The 15,830-nt window shown below is 37.6% G+C and overlaps 1 protein-coding gene across 1 annotated transcript in view; it reads right to left on the bottom strand.

The window, feature by feature from the left end:
- Positions 1-5,286: 5,286 nt before the first annotated feature.
- Syx8 (syntaxin 8) overlaps positions 5,287-15,830 on the bottom strand; it is a 29,291-nt gene continuing 18,747 nt past the window's right edge. The window contains exons 5-7 of the mRNA XM_083136375.1: positions 13,942-14,034; positions 11,216-11,317; positions 5,287-5,647 (exon numbers count right to left, since the gene is read on the bottom strand). Of these exons, the coding sequence (XP_082992501.1) occupies positions 5,589-5,647; positions 11,216-11,317; positions 13,942-14,034 (254 nt within the window). The 3' untranslated portion in view covers positions 5,287-5,588. The remainder of the gene's footprint in view (positions 5,648-11,215; positions 11,318-13,941; positions 14,035-15,830) is intronic.

Below are 15,830 nucleotides of genomic sequence, written 5' to 3'. Positions count from 1 at the left end.
TAAGTCAAAAAGTTAAAATAAACGAACAATATGCAAAATACCTTCGAACTTAATTATGTATATTATTTGAATTTTAATGCAAACACAGAGTGGCCACTCTAGGACCTTGATAAAATTAAAGTATAATTCCCGGTTTCCAAGGTGAACTTTACAAAAATTCAAGGGTACAAGCAGATGTGTTCTCCATTTAGCCTTATGTATTACCACCTCTCACTCCCCCCCCCCTTTCCCACACACACAAATATATTAACAATATAAAGGGTCTGTGCAATTCCAGTTTATCCAGAAATTCTAATTCAATTAAACGGAATAGTGCCATTTCACATACTCAAACTCGAATTCTACAAACACAATTCCCAAATGTTACGGGATATACTAACCTACGAAAAATTTTAATTTTAAAATAACTTCAAACTTAAATGTACCTAATAAACTTCAGGATATCTTATGTTGCAATAGTCTTCTGTCTGTCAGATAGATAGTTCAAAGGACACTGACAAAGTAAACAGATTGAGATATTTCTGTTTTTTCCCACACCGCTTACTTTTCTTTTCCAACTGCGATTAAAATAAAAGCTAAACTGGAAAAAAACTTGCCTCAGGGCATTATAATATTGATGAGGGAAACTGAGCAAACGTTAGAACATCGCCTCTTCACACAGTACACTGACCCAATCGTGCAACCAATACTAGCATACCGCTGGCCTAGCACTAAATTTAGTATGTAAATGAACTCCAGGTTGTCATAAATACACAAGACGTGACAATTTTTACTCTGGGTACAACACATATGCATATAGGCTGGGCAGGCAGGAGGGAATTTCAGTTTGTGCGAGAAGGATGTGTGCGTTGGCTACGTTAAACACTGCAGCGGGAAACCATTGAAAAGCGGCGAGAAACAAATTGTATGGAATGTTTTCGCAAAGTTTTGCAAGAAATATCCAACTATGGTTATCCAGGACGTGATGAAATTGACATTTGAGTTTACTGGTGTGTCTGTTAAGATTGTAAAATCTGCGTGCAGTGAGGTTCTAAATAAGGGCATTTTAACAACACCAGGGAAAAAGCGTCAACGTCAAAAGCCTGTGTTACAAGTTGAGTGCGATCAGTTTGCGAGAAGTGCCATCCGTCGTAAGGTTCATCACTTTTTTGAGAGGAACGAAGCGCCAACGATAAATAAAGTGTTGGTGAGTGTGAATAGTGATCCGGATCTGCCGAACATTAAGAAAACAAGTTTCCACACACTTCTGAAAGAAATCTGCTTCGAGTTTGTGCAACGCAACAGAAAAAATATTATTGTTGACTGAGAAGACATACTGTTGTGGCACCGGAACTACCCAAGGAAAATATGTGAATACAGGCGGGAGGGGCGAAAGTTGTATTTCCTTGATGAAACGTGGGTGAATGAAGGTCATACTGTTTCTAAGGTGTGGGTAGATTCTGCCATCAAATCTAAAAAACAGGCTTTCCTCTCAGGATTAACCACAGGGCTAAGAAACCCGACCGGCAAAGGCAAACGCCTTATTGTATTGCATATTGGAAGTGAAGTTGGATTTTTAGAGGGTGGGGAATTCATTATGGAATCTAAAAAAACTGTAGATTACCATGAAAAAATGACAGGTGACATTTTTAAAAACTGGTTAAAGAAAATTTTACCTCTCCTTTCACAGAACAGTGTGATCATATTAGATAATGCATCCTATCACTGTGTTCAGTTGGAACGTATTCCTAACAAGCAGTGGCTTAAACATCATATTGAATGGATGGATGCAAAACGTATCGAACGCCGGCCAAACATGGTGAAAGATGAACTCATAAACGAGATAAAAGAGGCTAACATTCACCACGTTTATGATAAGTTTGTTGTGGATTCAATGGCTGAGCAGGAAGGTCACAAGGTGTTAAGACACCCCCCTTATCATTGTGTCCTGAATCCTATAGAGCATGTTTGGAGCCAGGTAAAGGGTCATGTTGCTCGGAACAAAAAAACATTCAAATTGAGTGACGTCAGAACTTTGCTTCATGATGGTATTAGGCTGGTAACTGCTGAAATGTGGAAATCGTTTATACGCCATGTGGAGAAAGAAGAGGAACGCTTCTGGGAATCAGATTACATGTGCGACACTGTTGTTGACCGACTTGTTATCAATCCAGCTGATAGCAGTAGTGGCGGCACCAGCAGTGAAGGGGAGGAATCTATGGAAGGATTCGACTTTCTATCTGACTCTGCTTAGGCAAGTAAAACACTTTTATATCTTCAAATTAAATTCTTAAGTACAGAAGTTCAGCTTATCTTGTGAATAGTTATAGTTTTCCTTTTTACTTAATTTCTCGTACCTTGTAACATTGCTTTCGCGCCAACTTTCTCTCACATGTGGTGGAAGCAGCAGAAGCTTTATGATCATCCAATCGCTGAAGCCAGAGTAATATGTTTGCCCATGTGTTTACAGTGCAGTCCCTTCTAAGCGTGGAAATACTTTAGTCAGTATTTTCTGAATGCGTTACACTTTCACTCTGTATCATAAAAATCCCTTCACATTTCCATTAAGTTTCCTGCAACACAAAACTTCTTTCCGGAAGTGTTTCTCCAAATTTGTAGCCTACTCAAGTTAAAGCAGGCAGCACAGCACCATCAATAAACCCATTCCTTCCTTAAGCTGTCATAACTTCCTTTCATTCAACTGGAAACACATGTGAATGTTCTGCTGTAGTCAGTCTCAAAGGAACAGGGTCATTATTGGCTTACTTTCTCTCGGTTCGTTTTTCTCATCCACTGCAGAAGGGTGTTCTCTGCAAGTGGTGCAAAAGTGTTTGATGGTTAGTTGTTCACCATGCCAAAAGAACTGGCAGGATTAAAACCCAAACTGAGGAGTTTCATGAAATGATTTGGTGATGTAATTTTGACTGATGGATCAATCTTGTTTTGCAAAGTTTGCATGAAACATAAGAGAACTACATGAAAAAGTATCATGTTTCGCAACATGTACAAACTACAAAACTGCTTACAGCATGATTTAAAAAATGTTTTTCACTGCGTAGCAAGTTTTTAGTACCTAACATCTGTAAGCTAAGGGACGAAAGGGGAAATGTTGTAGAAGAGGATGAAGAAGTAAGGAGAATGTGGAGAAATCATTTCGAGAAATTGCTGAACATGAAGAAGTGAAAGAAAACAGGAGGGAAAAAATGAATGTCACATGGAAAGAAGTGGAGGAAGCACTGAAGAGAATGAAGAGAGGTAGAACACCTGGGGTAGATGAAATGTCAGTGGAAATTATACTAGGAGCAGGAGTGATTGGTGTACAGTGTGGCAAGAGAGAAGTGCCAAGAGATTGGACAAAGGGACTAATAGTTCCCATATTCAAGAAGGGTGACAGAAAGGAATGTAAAAACTACAGAGGAATAACACTTATGTGCCACTCAGTAAAAGTGTATGAGAAAATATTAGAGAAAAGAATAAGGGAAGTAACAGAGCTGAACATGAGAGAGGAACAGTATGGATTTAGAAGAGGCAGATCAACAGATCTGATATTCACCATAAGGCAAATGCAGGAAAGGCACTACGAGTATGGAAATGATTTGATTATGGCATTCCTAGATATAGAAAATGCATATGATAGCATGGACACAACAAAGATTTGGAAGGTTCTAAGAGAGAAAGGAGTCGAGGAAGAGATAGTGTGTAGAGTGCAGAGCACATACAAGGTCAACCAGAGCTGTGGGATGAACGGAGTGGTTCAGTATAAGTGATGGACTAAAACAGGTAAGTGCTCTTTCCCCACTGCTCTTCATAAATTACAATGGATGTAAGTAATGAAGAAGTGGGGAATAAGATAGGAGAGGAAGAGATGAAGGCCCTGTTGTTCGCTGATGACTTAGTAACATGGGGAAACAGGGAAGAAGAAGTACAGGGACAGCTTGATAGTTGGAATGAGGAAATCAGAAGAGCAGGAATGAAATTCAGTGCAGAAAAGAGCGAGGTGCTAATAACAATAAGAAACAGAGCCAGAAAGGAACCAAGAATAAAGATGGACACAGAAGGGTTGAGGGTAGTGGAGAGCTTCAAATATCTAGGAAGCATAATTGGGAGAAGTGGAAGAAGAATAGATGAGGAGGTAAACAGAAGAGGACAAATGGGTGGTGGACTGTTATCAAATGTTCTTCCTTTCTCTGGACAGCCAGGTGAAAGAGTTTGTGCCCTTGCGAACAATCCTACTCCTTTTCAAGCTTTCAGTTCGGATCGATGGGCAAATTTCTGATGGAGTTTCTGGTCAGTTGTGATAAACATTCTACTTGACCTTCAGTTTTCTTCTGTTTTTTAAAATAAAATTTACTATTTGTATTATCGTTTTGATACTATCTATTCGCCATTACATAACTTGGGGCAATCAGCGACAAGTGGTGGTTTGCCCAGATCGATGAGTGCTACCGGACGGGAGCTAGCCAAACTTTGAAAAAAAAGAATATTTGAAATTCCTGTCTGTTGCTTCCAAAAATGGGTACACATTGATATGTTTACCTTACCGAACGAAAGCCTTGGAAATTCTGAATAAAATGAGCCCTCATTGGCATTTATCGTGTTATTACAACTTTTTTAAAAAAAAAAACATTTTCCAACATGTTACATTTTGCTTAAAATGAGCCCCGTCCTTGGGGAATTTCCATGCATGACTAATATTTCGTCATCCGCCTCGAAAGGGTTAATATGGAACAGGGATGTACCAATAATTACATACGGAGCAGAGACTTGGACAATGACAGAGAGAGACAAAAGAAAGATGCAGGCAGTGGAGATGAAATTATTAAGGAGTATATTGGGGAAGACTAGAAGGGATAGAATAAGGAATGAGAAGAGCAGACAGACAGTGGGGGTGGTGAAGCTGCAGGACAGAATAGATCAGGCACAGATGAGATGGTTCGGACACATGAAGAGGATGGGTGCAGAAAGACTACCAGTAAGAGCTTACCATACACAAGGAGTGGGAATAAGGCCAAGGGGGAGACCAAGATGTCTGTAGAAAAAGCAGATAGTGGAGAGAGTTAGGAGAAGAGGACAATATTGGAAAGGCTTGACTTCTATGCTGACCCAGCCAGAGGCAGGAAACAGCGAAGGATGATGATGATGATGGTGCCTAACATCCGGTTTCTACTAAGAAGAATACGGTGATGTCGCCTACAACTGTATGGATGAAAAACATCTGGATAATCTCTACATAGAAAATCATGAGACAAAGTTTCAAGAAAACAACATGTTACATGAATAAAAGTAGTGCCAAAGTAAAATAATATGCAGATTAATAACTTTGGTTTTTATTTACAAGTACTAAAATATCATTATATTACAATTTTATTTTACAGTTACCCGTAGATAACAGAAACAGATTTCTTTACAGTGTATCCCAAATGGAATTCGTTGACCATTCACATCATGGTACCTATTTCATATAAAAATCACATTCATTCTTCTGCACTTACCTATTTAAAAAACTGGAATTAGTGATGATTGTATCAGTCTGTACAAGTATGAGAGACAAGTCTATTGAGACATTTGCTATGTGTCACTTTGGCAGTTAAACTTCAGGCATATGTTCACTAAACAAGTGCAATTATCACAATTGTAACCAATAAAAGTAGAATTATCACCCAGTACACTGCAAATAAAGAAGAAATAAGAAATATCAGTAAAATCTGGTTGCAAATTTTCGAACTGAACTGAAATGCAAGGATGATTACAGGTTTTCAAGGGCAAAGTTTCCAAATCTCAACACCTTTTGTGAACACCTTCCCCACACATTTACTTAAAAATAAATTGTTTTTAATTCTTACATACTTCAATACAGTGGCGACTGGGCACCAAAACTGGGGGGTTGGGACAGTTTACTTTCTCTTGGTACACAAGGCTCATCATTAAGGGGCCATAGTGTGGGGGCAACTGTCCCATCCTAATCACCACCACTGCTTCTACAGGGTGGTCACAAAGTGGGCATACCCCACTTTATTTTCGACACTACAATGGTAATAGTTGGATTACTTGATATGAACACACACCTGTGTCATTGATTATCCACCTCTGGGATTTCTTGGAGGCCCTTCAGAACGTTATTGAGGGGAACGTCACCGCCCGGAAAAAAGGTCTTATACACACTTGCATCGCGAAGTGTGTCAAAATATGACGCAGAGTTCGGCCGTGCTACGAAAAGGACGGTATCCATACCGATGTTCTGGACACTTAAACCATCAGGTATGTGTTCATATCAAGCGACAAACATCGTAGTGTCGAAAATACAGGGGGGGGGGGGGGGTACGCCCACTTTGTGACCTCCCTGTAACAGTTTGAGAATTAATCTGCACAGAAAATAATTAACTGATCATAATAATCATTGCAATCATATGTGTTGCAAGACTAAAGGTAACAACACTTCCTTCTTGCTGCATTTCTAATATCCACAACAATAGCAAAGGTTTTCAAAGAGCATATGGGAAAGATTAGGGTTTTCATTTTTTGGCAGGGTGGATGTAATTAGAAAATAAGTACTTTATGTGTAAAACATTTTCCACTGAAGAGTGGACAAACACAAACATCCATTATAGAATAAATTCTCAGTATAGCTAATTTTACAAGTGAACAAAATTTAGTTTCAAATTCCTAATAATATTAATTCCCTGTATGGTGTATAAAAGCAGTAGGTGTATACAAAATTTCTGTTATAAATGTTTGGCATACTTCCTCAAAATGTTACCCATACTGTACTGTTTCACTTACAGTAAAAAGTTTTTTACAGGGTTTTGTTCAAGTGCAATGGCAGTTCGCACAGACAATGCTGAGAAGCTGATACTCAAGAGCTAGGCAGTAGAATGTCAAATATGAATGATTACACATTGTATCTTATTATTTCATGGAATAAAAGTTTTCTTTTCCATTGATATCACAATTAGGCAGCAGTATATACCGGGTGGAGCACCTAAAAGTACCACAGCAAATAGTTCTGAAACGTGAAGGTTTATGGCAGTTTTGAAGTCACCGATGTAAATGTGGTCAAGGGGGCCAGTGGACAGAGCATGTTTGGTCTCTAGTCGCCATCTTGAATTCAACTTCAGAATTTTAAATGGGAAGGGGATGATATATCAAATGAGGCTAGAATTTCAAGAGAAATGCAATGGTGAAGATTTTTTCGACAAATCTTCAACTAGTAAAAAAGTTCTGCCTGAATTCTTGTACCAATTTGCTCCTTTTTGAGGTGTCCGAAATTAACATTAAAATGTCTTTAAGTTCGCATGCCATTGCACACGATTTTAATCGGATACATCCTCGAAGAACTGGGAATTACGAATGGTTGTCTCGAACAATTACAGCTACTTCCGTTGAATGAAAAATCCTCCACAGTGACAATGTTCATGGTGAAGTTAATAAAAAGAATATGCGACACTTGTCATCTGATAACTAAAGTTCCCACAGTGTTCTGGTGTTCCGCCCTACTGAAAAAGAAACTGTAAAAAGTACCTTCTTCCGTAAGCAAGGATGATAAATTGAGTTGGTGTTTTAAGTCCACTTTATGCACAGTAAGGCTAATCGAGACTGGACCTACAGTTTAAAGTGGGATCTGAACCACTTGTGCCTCCACCGGGGATCGAACCCGGGACCCCTTGATTACAAGGCAATGACGCTACCACTGTGCCATGGGGGAGGCCCACGCAAGGATGATAAAACCTGTTCATTTAACAAATCCAAGTAGCCCTAAGCATTTAAGGTTCCGTCGAAGGAAAATTGACTAGCCAATCATGTTCCACACAGCATGCCACACCATTACCTTACCAGCACTAACCACTCGGCTGTGATCTGTCCAAAATGGGTTTTCACATAAAAAGTGTTGAATATTCTGTTTGGACTTCCTTATGAACATGAAAATTAGCCCCGTCACTGTGAAGGACTTTTCATTCAATGGAAGCGTCACACTGTAATTGTTCGAAATAACCATTCGTAATTCGCAGCTCTTCGAGGATGTATCCGATTAAAATCGTGTGCAATGGCATGCGAACTTCTCTCCCTAGACGTCACTTTGATCTCGATGCATTACTGACATCCTAAAGACATTTTAATGTTAACTTCTGACACCTCGAAAAGGATCAAATTGGTACAAGAATTCAGTCATAACTTTTTTCTGGTTGAAGATTCGTCGAAAAAACCTTCACCATTGCATTTCTCGTGAAATTCTAGCCTGATTTGATATATCCCCCCCTTCCCATTTAAAATTCTGAAGTTGAATTCAAGATGGCGACTAGAGACCAAACATGCTCTGTCCACTGGGCCCCTTGACCACATTTACATCGGTGACGTCAGAACTGCCGTAAACCTTCGTGTTTCAGAACTATTCGCTGTGGTACTTTTAGGTGCCCCACCCATTATATAGCAGGTTTCAAAATGATTTGAAAGATTTCAACTTGTTATATTTTATTTCTAAATTGTCAAATTAAGATACAATTTCACATGTATGTAATGTAACTGTCCAAGTTTAAGTGCCAATGATGGAGACTACTGTGGACTTTACTCTGCTTGATTTTTTCTGTGGGGTTTTGTAAAGTCTCAAGTGTACCAAACACGAGATCGTAACCTTCCTGAGCATTTGTGCTGCAATCCAGAATGTGATGCCAGTAATGCTGTACAACACATGAGGAGAGCTTGAATATATGTTGGACATCTGTCATGGTACTAATGTTGCAAATATCGAGGTGTATTAGGTACTTAAAAAAAACTTTGAGTTACTCCATAGATAGAAGAAAACTGTACGGAAATATCTCAATATACTTTTTTATCTTATTATACTTTTAACCTTTTCTCCAGCGGTGGCATGAGACTCTATTTCACTCAGGGTTCGGGGGAAAAAGAGTAAAGCGAGAAGTTAACCGCATGTTTAGAATTAAAAAAATAGATTACTTGAAAAGCAAAATTAACGAAATTGAAACAAACAGCAAAAATAAAAATATCAGAGATTTATATAAAGGTGTAAATGAGTTTAGAAAGGGGTGGCAACCTAAAGTAAACTTGATAAAAGATAAAGACGGTGATTTTCTAGCTGACCCAAGCGATATTCTAAAGAGATGGAAGAACTACTTTAATGACCTTTTAAATGTCCATGTAGGAGATAAATCAGAAGTAAATGAAGTCCACACAGCAGAACCTTTAGTTCCAGAACCTAACTTGACTGAAGTTAAGGATGCTATTAAAAGGCTAAAGAATAACAAAGCACCTGGCATTGATTTAATACCAGCTGAGTTAATTAAATTTGGTGGAAATTCATTAATATGTCAAATTCATAAATTAATTTGTTTAATATGGAATAAAGTAGAAATCCCTCAACAGTGGAAAGAATCCATAATTGTTCCAGTGTTTAAAAAAGGTGATAAAATGAACTGCAATAATTACCGTGGAATTTCTCTACTCTCAACAACATATAAAATATTATCAAACATTATTTTAACAAGACTAACCCCATATGCTAATGAAATTATAGGTGATTATCAATGTGGATTTAAACGTAACAGATCAACCACAGATCAAATTTTTCACATCAGACAGACACTTGAGAAAAAGTGGGAATATAATCAAAATGTCCACCAGCTATTCATTGATTTCAAAAAAGCATATGATTCGGTCAAAAGAGATAAATTATATAATATATTAGTAGAGTTTGGAATACCTAAGAAGCTTGTTAGCATGATAAAAATATGCACCAGTGAAACAGAAAGTAAAATTCGTGTGGGTATTAATATGTCTGACAAATTTACAATTCATGATGGGTTAAAACAAGGAGATGCATTATCCCCATTGCTCTTTAATTTTGCCTTAGAATATGCTGTTAGGAAGGTAAAAGAAACTAAAGAAGGACTAAAATTAAATGGTGTGACTCAGTTGTTAGCATATGCAGATGATGTAGACTTACTGGGGGATGATGTGAATACAATTAAGAATAATGCTAAAATATTTTTCAAAACTGCTAAAGAGATAGGTTTGGAAGTTAACAAAGAGAAAATTAAATATATGCTTACAGACCGAAACCAAGTGTTAGGTAATAATCAAAATCTAATTATTGATAACAACTAGTTTGAACCAGTTTCCAAATTCAAATACCTAGGAGTAATATTAACAAATGAAAATTATATTAAAGAGGAAATAAAAAGTAGGCTTAATTCAGGAAATGCATGTTACTTCTCTCTTCATAAACTTTTGTCTTCTCGTTTAATATCTAAGAAGCTAAAAGTTAAAATATACAAAACAGTAATTTTGCCTGTAGTATTATATGGATGCGAAACTTGGTCCCTTACATTGAAAGAGGAACATAAATTGCGAGTACTTGAAAATAAGATCCTTAGGAAAATCTTTGGACCTAAAAGGGATGAGGAGACAGGTGGGTGGAGAAGGTTACATAATTTAGAACTACATAATTTGTATTCATGTCCAGATATTATTAGAATAATTAAATCAAGAAGACTTAGGTGGGCAGGGCACGTGGCACGAATGGGAGAGGAAAGAGGAGTTTACAGGATTCTTGTTGGGAAACCTGATGGTACGAGACCTGTAGGAAGGCCAAGACGAAGATTGAGGGACAACGTTGAGATGGACCTAAGGGAAATAGGTAGGGATGGAAAAGAGTATATAGAACTTGCTCAAGATAGGGAAAAATGGAAGGCCTGTGTTGCTGCAGCCATGAACCTTCAGGTTTAAGAAGGCTAGGGAGTTAGTTAGTTAGTATACTTTTAAGCCGGACACACTGTATTTATTTAATGAAAAAGCAAAACCAAAAAGGCCAGTTAAGATGCGTTCAGGACTGCAATTGGCAGACTGGCGAGGCACTGGCATCTGGACTCTCAGCCAGCATAATCTTTTGTGGGCTCGTGTCATTCCTATATGTTTGTGATTGACCCTTCACCCATTTTATCTTACCACCATTCATCCTCATCTTTGCGATTGGCCAAAGGGGCAGAAAAGTGAAGTAAAATAAACTAAATCAGTCAGTCATTGTGAAAGCAAAATTCCTGACCACAAGTATTTCATGACTTCATGACCTACATGTTGATTTCTTTACTTTCATGACTTTCTTGACTGGTCGACACCCTGAAATACAGTATATTTTAGTGGAAAAAGTTATATAACACAATTAATACATACACTTAAAAATAATTACTGTCACCAGACATATATATTTGTAAACGTTAACACTCACCCCACGTCCGATCTTTTCGATCTATCACTCGAACCTGCTTCGTTTCAGACAACAACCTGGCATCCGTTCTATCCATATGGTCAGCTAGGTCATCAATGATTTCTGTAGAGTACAGAGAAATAGTAAAATGAGGGATTTAGTTTCAGCCTCCTGAAGAAGATTACAAAAATGCAACTTGAAACATTAACTGGTTAGCCAAAGCAGTCACAACTTTAATGTAACAAGGAAATATGTGTGTACCGTTATATTATCCTTAATTATAAGATGGATGAATATAAATAATAAAATTCATACGATGTACCATTTTTCCCACGGTCAGTGCTGAAAGTGGTTTCAGCTAATAGCCGGAATGCCAATCTCAAATGAATAGATGATACTACTAATAAGTGCATATTTAAATACTAATGGTATTTATTATCATCACTGGTGCTTTTTATCTGGGAAAAAAGGTTTCGCTACTCTTACAAATTGGTTTGTTATTATTATTTATTAGGGCTGTGCCGATACTGATGTATCATTAAGTATCGGTTTATATTTTTGCACCGATACTTGCCGATACCATTGTTTCCAAAAGCAATTATCTTCTTCCATTTCAAAATTTCGTTCACCTTTTCCAACTTACCTTTGGCTCTGAAAAAAAATGAAAAATAGTTGTGCATTTGTTAAATGAACCTGTACTCAAGTTTCCGGGAACAGCAAGTTCTGTACGCAGATAAGACTCGCGGTCAAGTATCTTGCAACTTAAGCGTAACGTGAAATTATCCCCATAGGAGTAGGCTGCTTCTGTTTAGTTATCTTCGAAGTCTACCAGCCTTTGTTCATACAGATGCAGTCTCTCGTAACAATAACCCCAATGAGGTACCGATGCACCTGTTGGTAATCCTTCCACTTTCTTTGGTGTTTGCGGACATTTCTCTCTTTAGTGACCTCCTGCAGTCAAGAAAAGTCATCACCCATGAAAGTGGTGGACGTGTCTCAGACAAAGTACATAGCATTTTCCTGGAAATTCAAATACCTGGGCTAATCCCCCTTTTCCTTTCCAACTTTAGACTTTTGTTTGTCCCGATCAGGTTTTAGTCAGCAGGCGAGTTTCAGCACAAGGAACGCGGCAGGGGAATAATTATCTTAGAACGACAGATGACGGCAGTTAGTTTCTGGAAAGTGTAGTGATGGGTTTGGATTTCCTCTCACGCCAAGTGATAGAACTATGCATTTAATTTTTCTTAGAAATTATTTCCGAAAGTATATCGAAAGCAAAGTCACGTCGGAAGATCACTGTACTGAAGTCAATCGCCTGATATAGAAGCAAGAGACTGGTAAGTTTTCATTCTCCCGTTACATTTAGTTTACTAATTATTATTCTTTGTTAAAGGACAAAAAAGAGACGAGATTGGTTTCACATTACATCTTTACTGTTAGTTTTAGAAGACGTGTCCGGAGCTGGTAAATCGCTAATTATTCTTGTTTTCACGGATGATTTAATGTTAGTTTGGGAAGAGTGATCCCTTAGTTTTAGAGCAGGTTGAAGAGGCATGATTCTTTTTCAACATTGGGGGAGAGGAGGACGACGACCACACCCTTGCCTTGCTCTTAGCTTCACTTAATATTTCTCTAATATTTGAAACATCTGATCAATTGTCACTTAAAAGAAAAATGTAAAGTTGAGATGCATCATTGCAACAGAGCATTGTTTGGTGGGTTAATTATTCATCGCCCCTCGTCAGAAATGCATACGTATAAAATGTAATATTAATAATTACACAGACACACACATATAATTTATATAATATATATATTATATGTATGGGTATGTATATATATAATATAACCTTTGTTATTTTAAGTTGGAATTATACAAGTATTGGTGATATCGGCTCAGCCCTATTATTTATTATTTTGTTCATCATAAGAACTACTCTAAATATTATGGTATGTTCATAATTCATCATACATCCATGTACACACACATACATTTTATTTAAGTTCCACCTACATTTTTGTTAAAAAACCACACACACAAAATAAATAAACAGCATGGTATAAGGCACTTTCAAAGTCTGTTCAAGGTTTCTACAGTGCTGTTACTTCTTTTGTGTGGTTTTTAACAGGATTGGAGAAAGATTCTTGAGAAGGCAAAAACATTCAATGTATGATGTGAAGAAACAGAATTGTCAACGTTTCAATCCAGAACATCTCAGGATCTTTAGCAGAACATGCAAATTATAACATGGTTGCAAAATGGGAGCGCTCACACAAACAAAATTAACACCTCCCTTCTACTTTATACACACAATTTTTAATTACGTTTTAATCTACATTTTTTCAATGACTGTAGGCAACTCTTGATAATTTTCATATTATGGTAGAAGGTGGTAACATGGATAATTGCACAGAGTTTAAATTTAAGTGGCTGTGACAAAAATGAATGAAAGAATTTGAACCCAAACTTGTGATGATGCAGCACGAAGCGAATTTGATATCTTGCAATTAGTGGCATATTTATGGATGCGAGGGGCTGTTAAAATGTTTCACCTATCATGAACATGAAATATCATTTGGTGGCTTAAAAATCATTATCTCTATAAAGTGCTACAAATTATCTACAAGGGAATCCTAGCATGTTATATACTGGGACACAGACATTTGCACGTAAAGAAAAAATAACTTAGGCTCCCAGAAATAAAATCCCTGCTTGGAATAAGTGCTTTTTCTTTCTTTTCGCTTACCATTTTGAGTATCTACTTCATTGCCAATCACGTGTGCAATCTCCTTTTGCCTGGAAATGACCTTTGACAGTGCTTCCAACCCAGCATCTTGTTCTGAAAGAAAAATGAGGAAACTGAAATTAGTGAGAATTTTACCAATGATTTACATTTTAATAAATTAACCAAATGCATGCTTGACACAAGAAAAAAAAATCTCTCTTACGATTATTGTGAGGTTGTGCACATAACAGCAAAACTTGGAGAGCAGACACAAAGCACTTCACAAATATTTGTTACCGAGAATACACAGCCACAAAATAATAGCTTACATGATGCATGTCTTTGGTTTTTCAAGTTGTCGTTGGCAACAATCTGCATGCTTGTAATTAGAACTACAATGAAACAAAAAGGATTTTATCACAGCTGTAAGTACATCACTCATCTCTATTGCAAATGAAGAATGAACCTTAATCACAAACATGAACATCATATTGTCGGGACTGGACCTGCAGATTTTGAAATCGGTATTCAGGTTCCTTTTTTCAAAACCCTTTTATGTACCCTTTTTCTGTTAACAATTTCTAGCTACAGCTTGTGCTCTTAGAACAACTTAGAAATAGAACCACAGCCATGTGTTTGTTTTTCACAGACCTAAAAATCCAATTTGGCAGGGGTTCAGTGACTGAAAATAAACTGACCCTCATGGTTGCATAAATTTTACGTCCAAAGGTGTTTTTCTTTTCCTAATCTATCAGTCCATCCTTGCTAAAGTACTTTAATGGCTTCCTTCAGGACCAGAACAATTCTAGTACCTTCCTTCCATCCTATAAGCAGAGGCAGGCGTGACTGTAAATGGAGGTTGTTAGAGATGGTTTTCGTAATTTGTTATTTAGTGTCACAATTCTGCCACTTTTGCCAAACTATGACAATGGAACAGTGAAGATAAGATGTAATTGATGAAGGGACAATCACAAAGAACGTCCATGTAAAAGCTGGGACTTAACCTGCGAACTTTGGTGATAAGATTGAAAGTTGACCACTTAATGTGCTCAGCTACAAAGTTGATTGAAAAGAGGATGAATAGCCAGAGGTAGAAAAGAAAAAACTACAGCTAATTCAGGCAGCAGCCCCTTTTTCTCAGGGGAGAGGTTTAATATGGTCGAAGAAAGCCATGAATCCAACTAAGATAAAGTTATACACACTTTGAAATACGAGGTGTGGCTAGAAAAAAAAAAACAGATTGATGTTGCTATCGACAAACGGGAAGCAGGTCAAGCGGTGAATGAGTGTATAACGTGATATCCTGCCTATCGACTGTGTGATTGCCCAGGGTACGCGGCGATCAGTTCCGCTGTAGCTTGTGGACGAAGTGAACCGTACATCTGTGCTCCATCGGAAAAATGTTAACTGTGGAAGTGGAACAGCATATTAATTTGAAGTCTCTTATGACACTCGGAAAATCTGCCACAGAAACTAATGGTTTGTTGAAGGAAGTATACAGAGATGAGTGTTTATCACACATGCAAGTGTTTGAGTGGTTTCAAAGGTTTGAAGAGGGACGAGAAGTGATCATGGACTACTTGCGTCCTGGACGGCCTTGCACATCAAAAACTGAGTCAAACATTGCAAATCGGTGAATTGATTCAAAATGATTTCCAGCAATGGAAAATTCGTATGGAGCGGTGTATCTATAGTTCAGGAGAGTACTTTGAAGAGGGTAATGTTTGTATTGTACAAAATAACCAATAAAAGATTTTATAGCAACAGTCCGGTTTTTTTCTAGCCACACCTCGTATGATCTTACAACATTTAATTTATTAGCACTGTATTGCAGTGGCGTCGCGTGGAGTAAATCCTTGGGTGTTTACACTCCCCTCCACTAGACTGAGGGGGCTACAAACACACAGAGA

This window comes from Lepisma saccharinum, chromosome 15, assembly GCF_977018435.1.
Source record: "Lepisma saccharinum chromosome 15, izLepSacc3.1, whole genome shotgun sequence".
In the NCBI taxonomy this organism is placed as follows: domain Eukaryota; kingdom Metazoa; phylum Arthropoda; class Insecta; order Zygentoma; family Lepismatidae; genus Lepisma; species Lepisma saccharinum.
The sequence above is the reverse complement of the archived record's forward strand: the minus strand, read 5'-3'. Positions and strand labels throughout refer to the sequence as shown.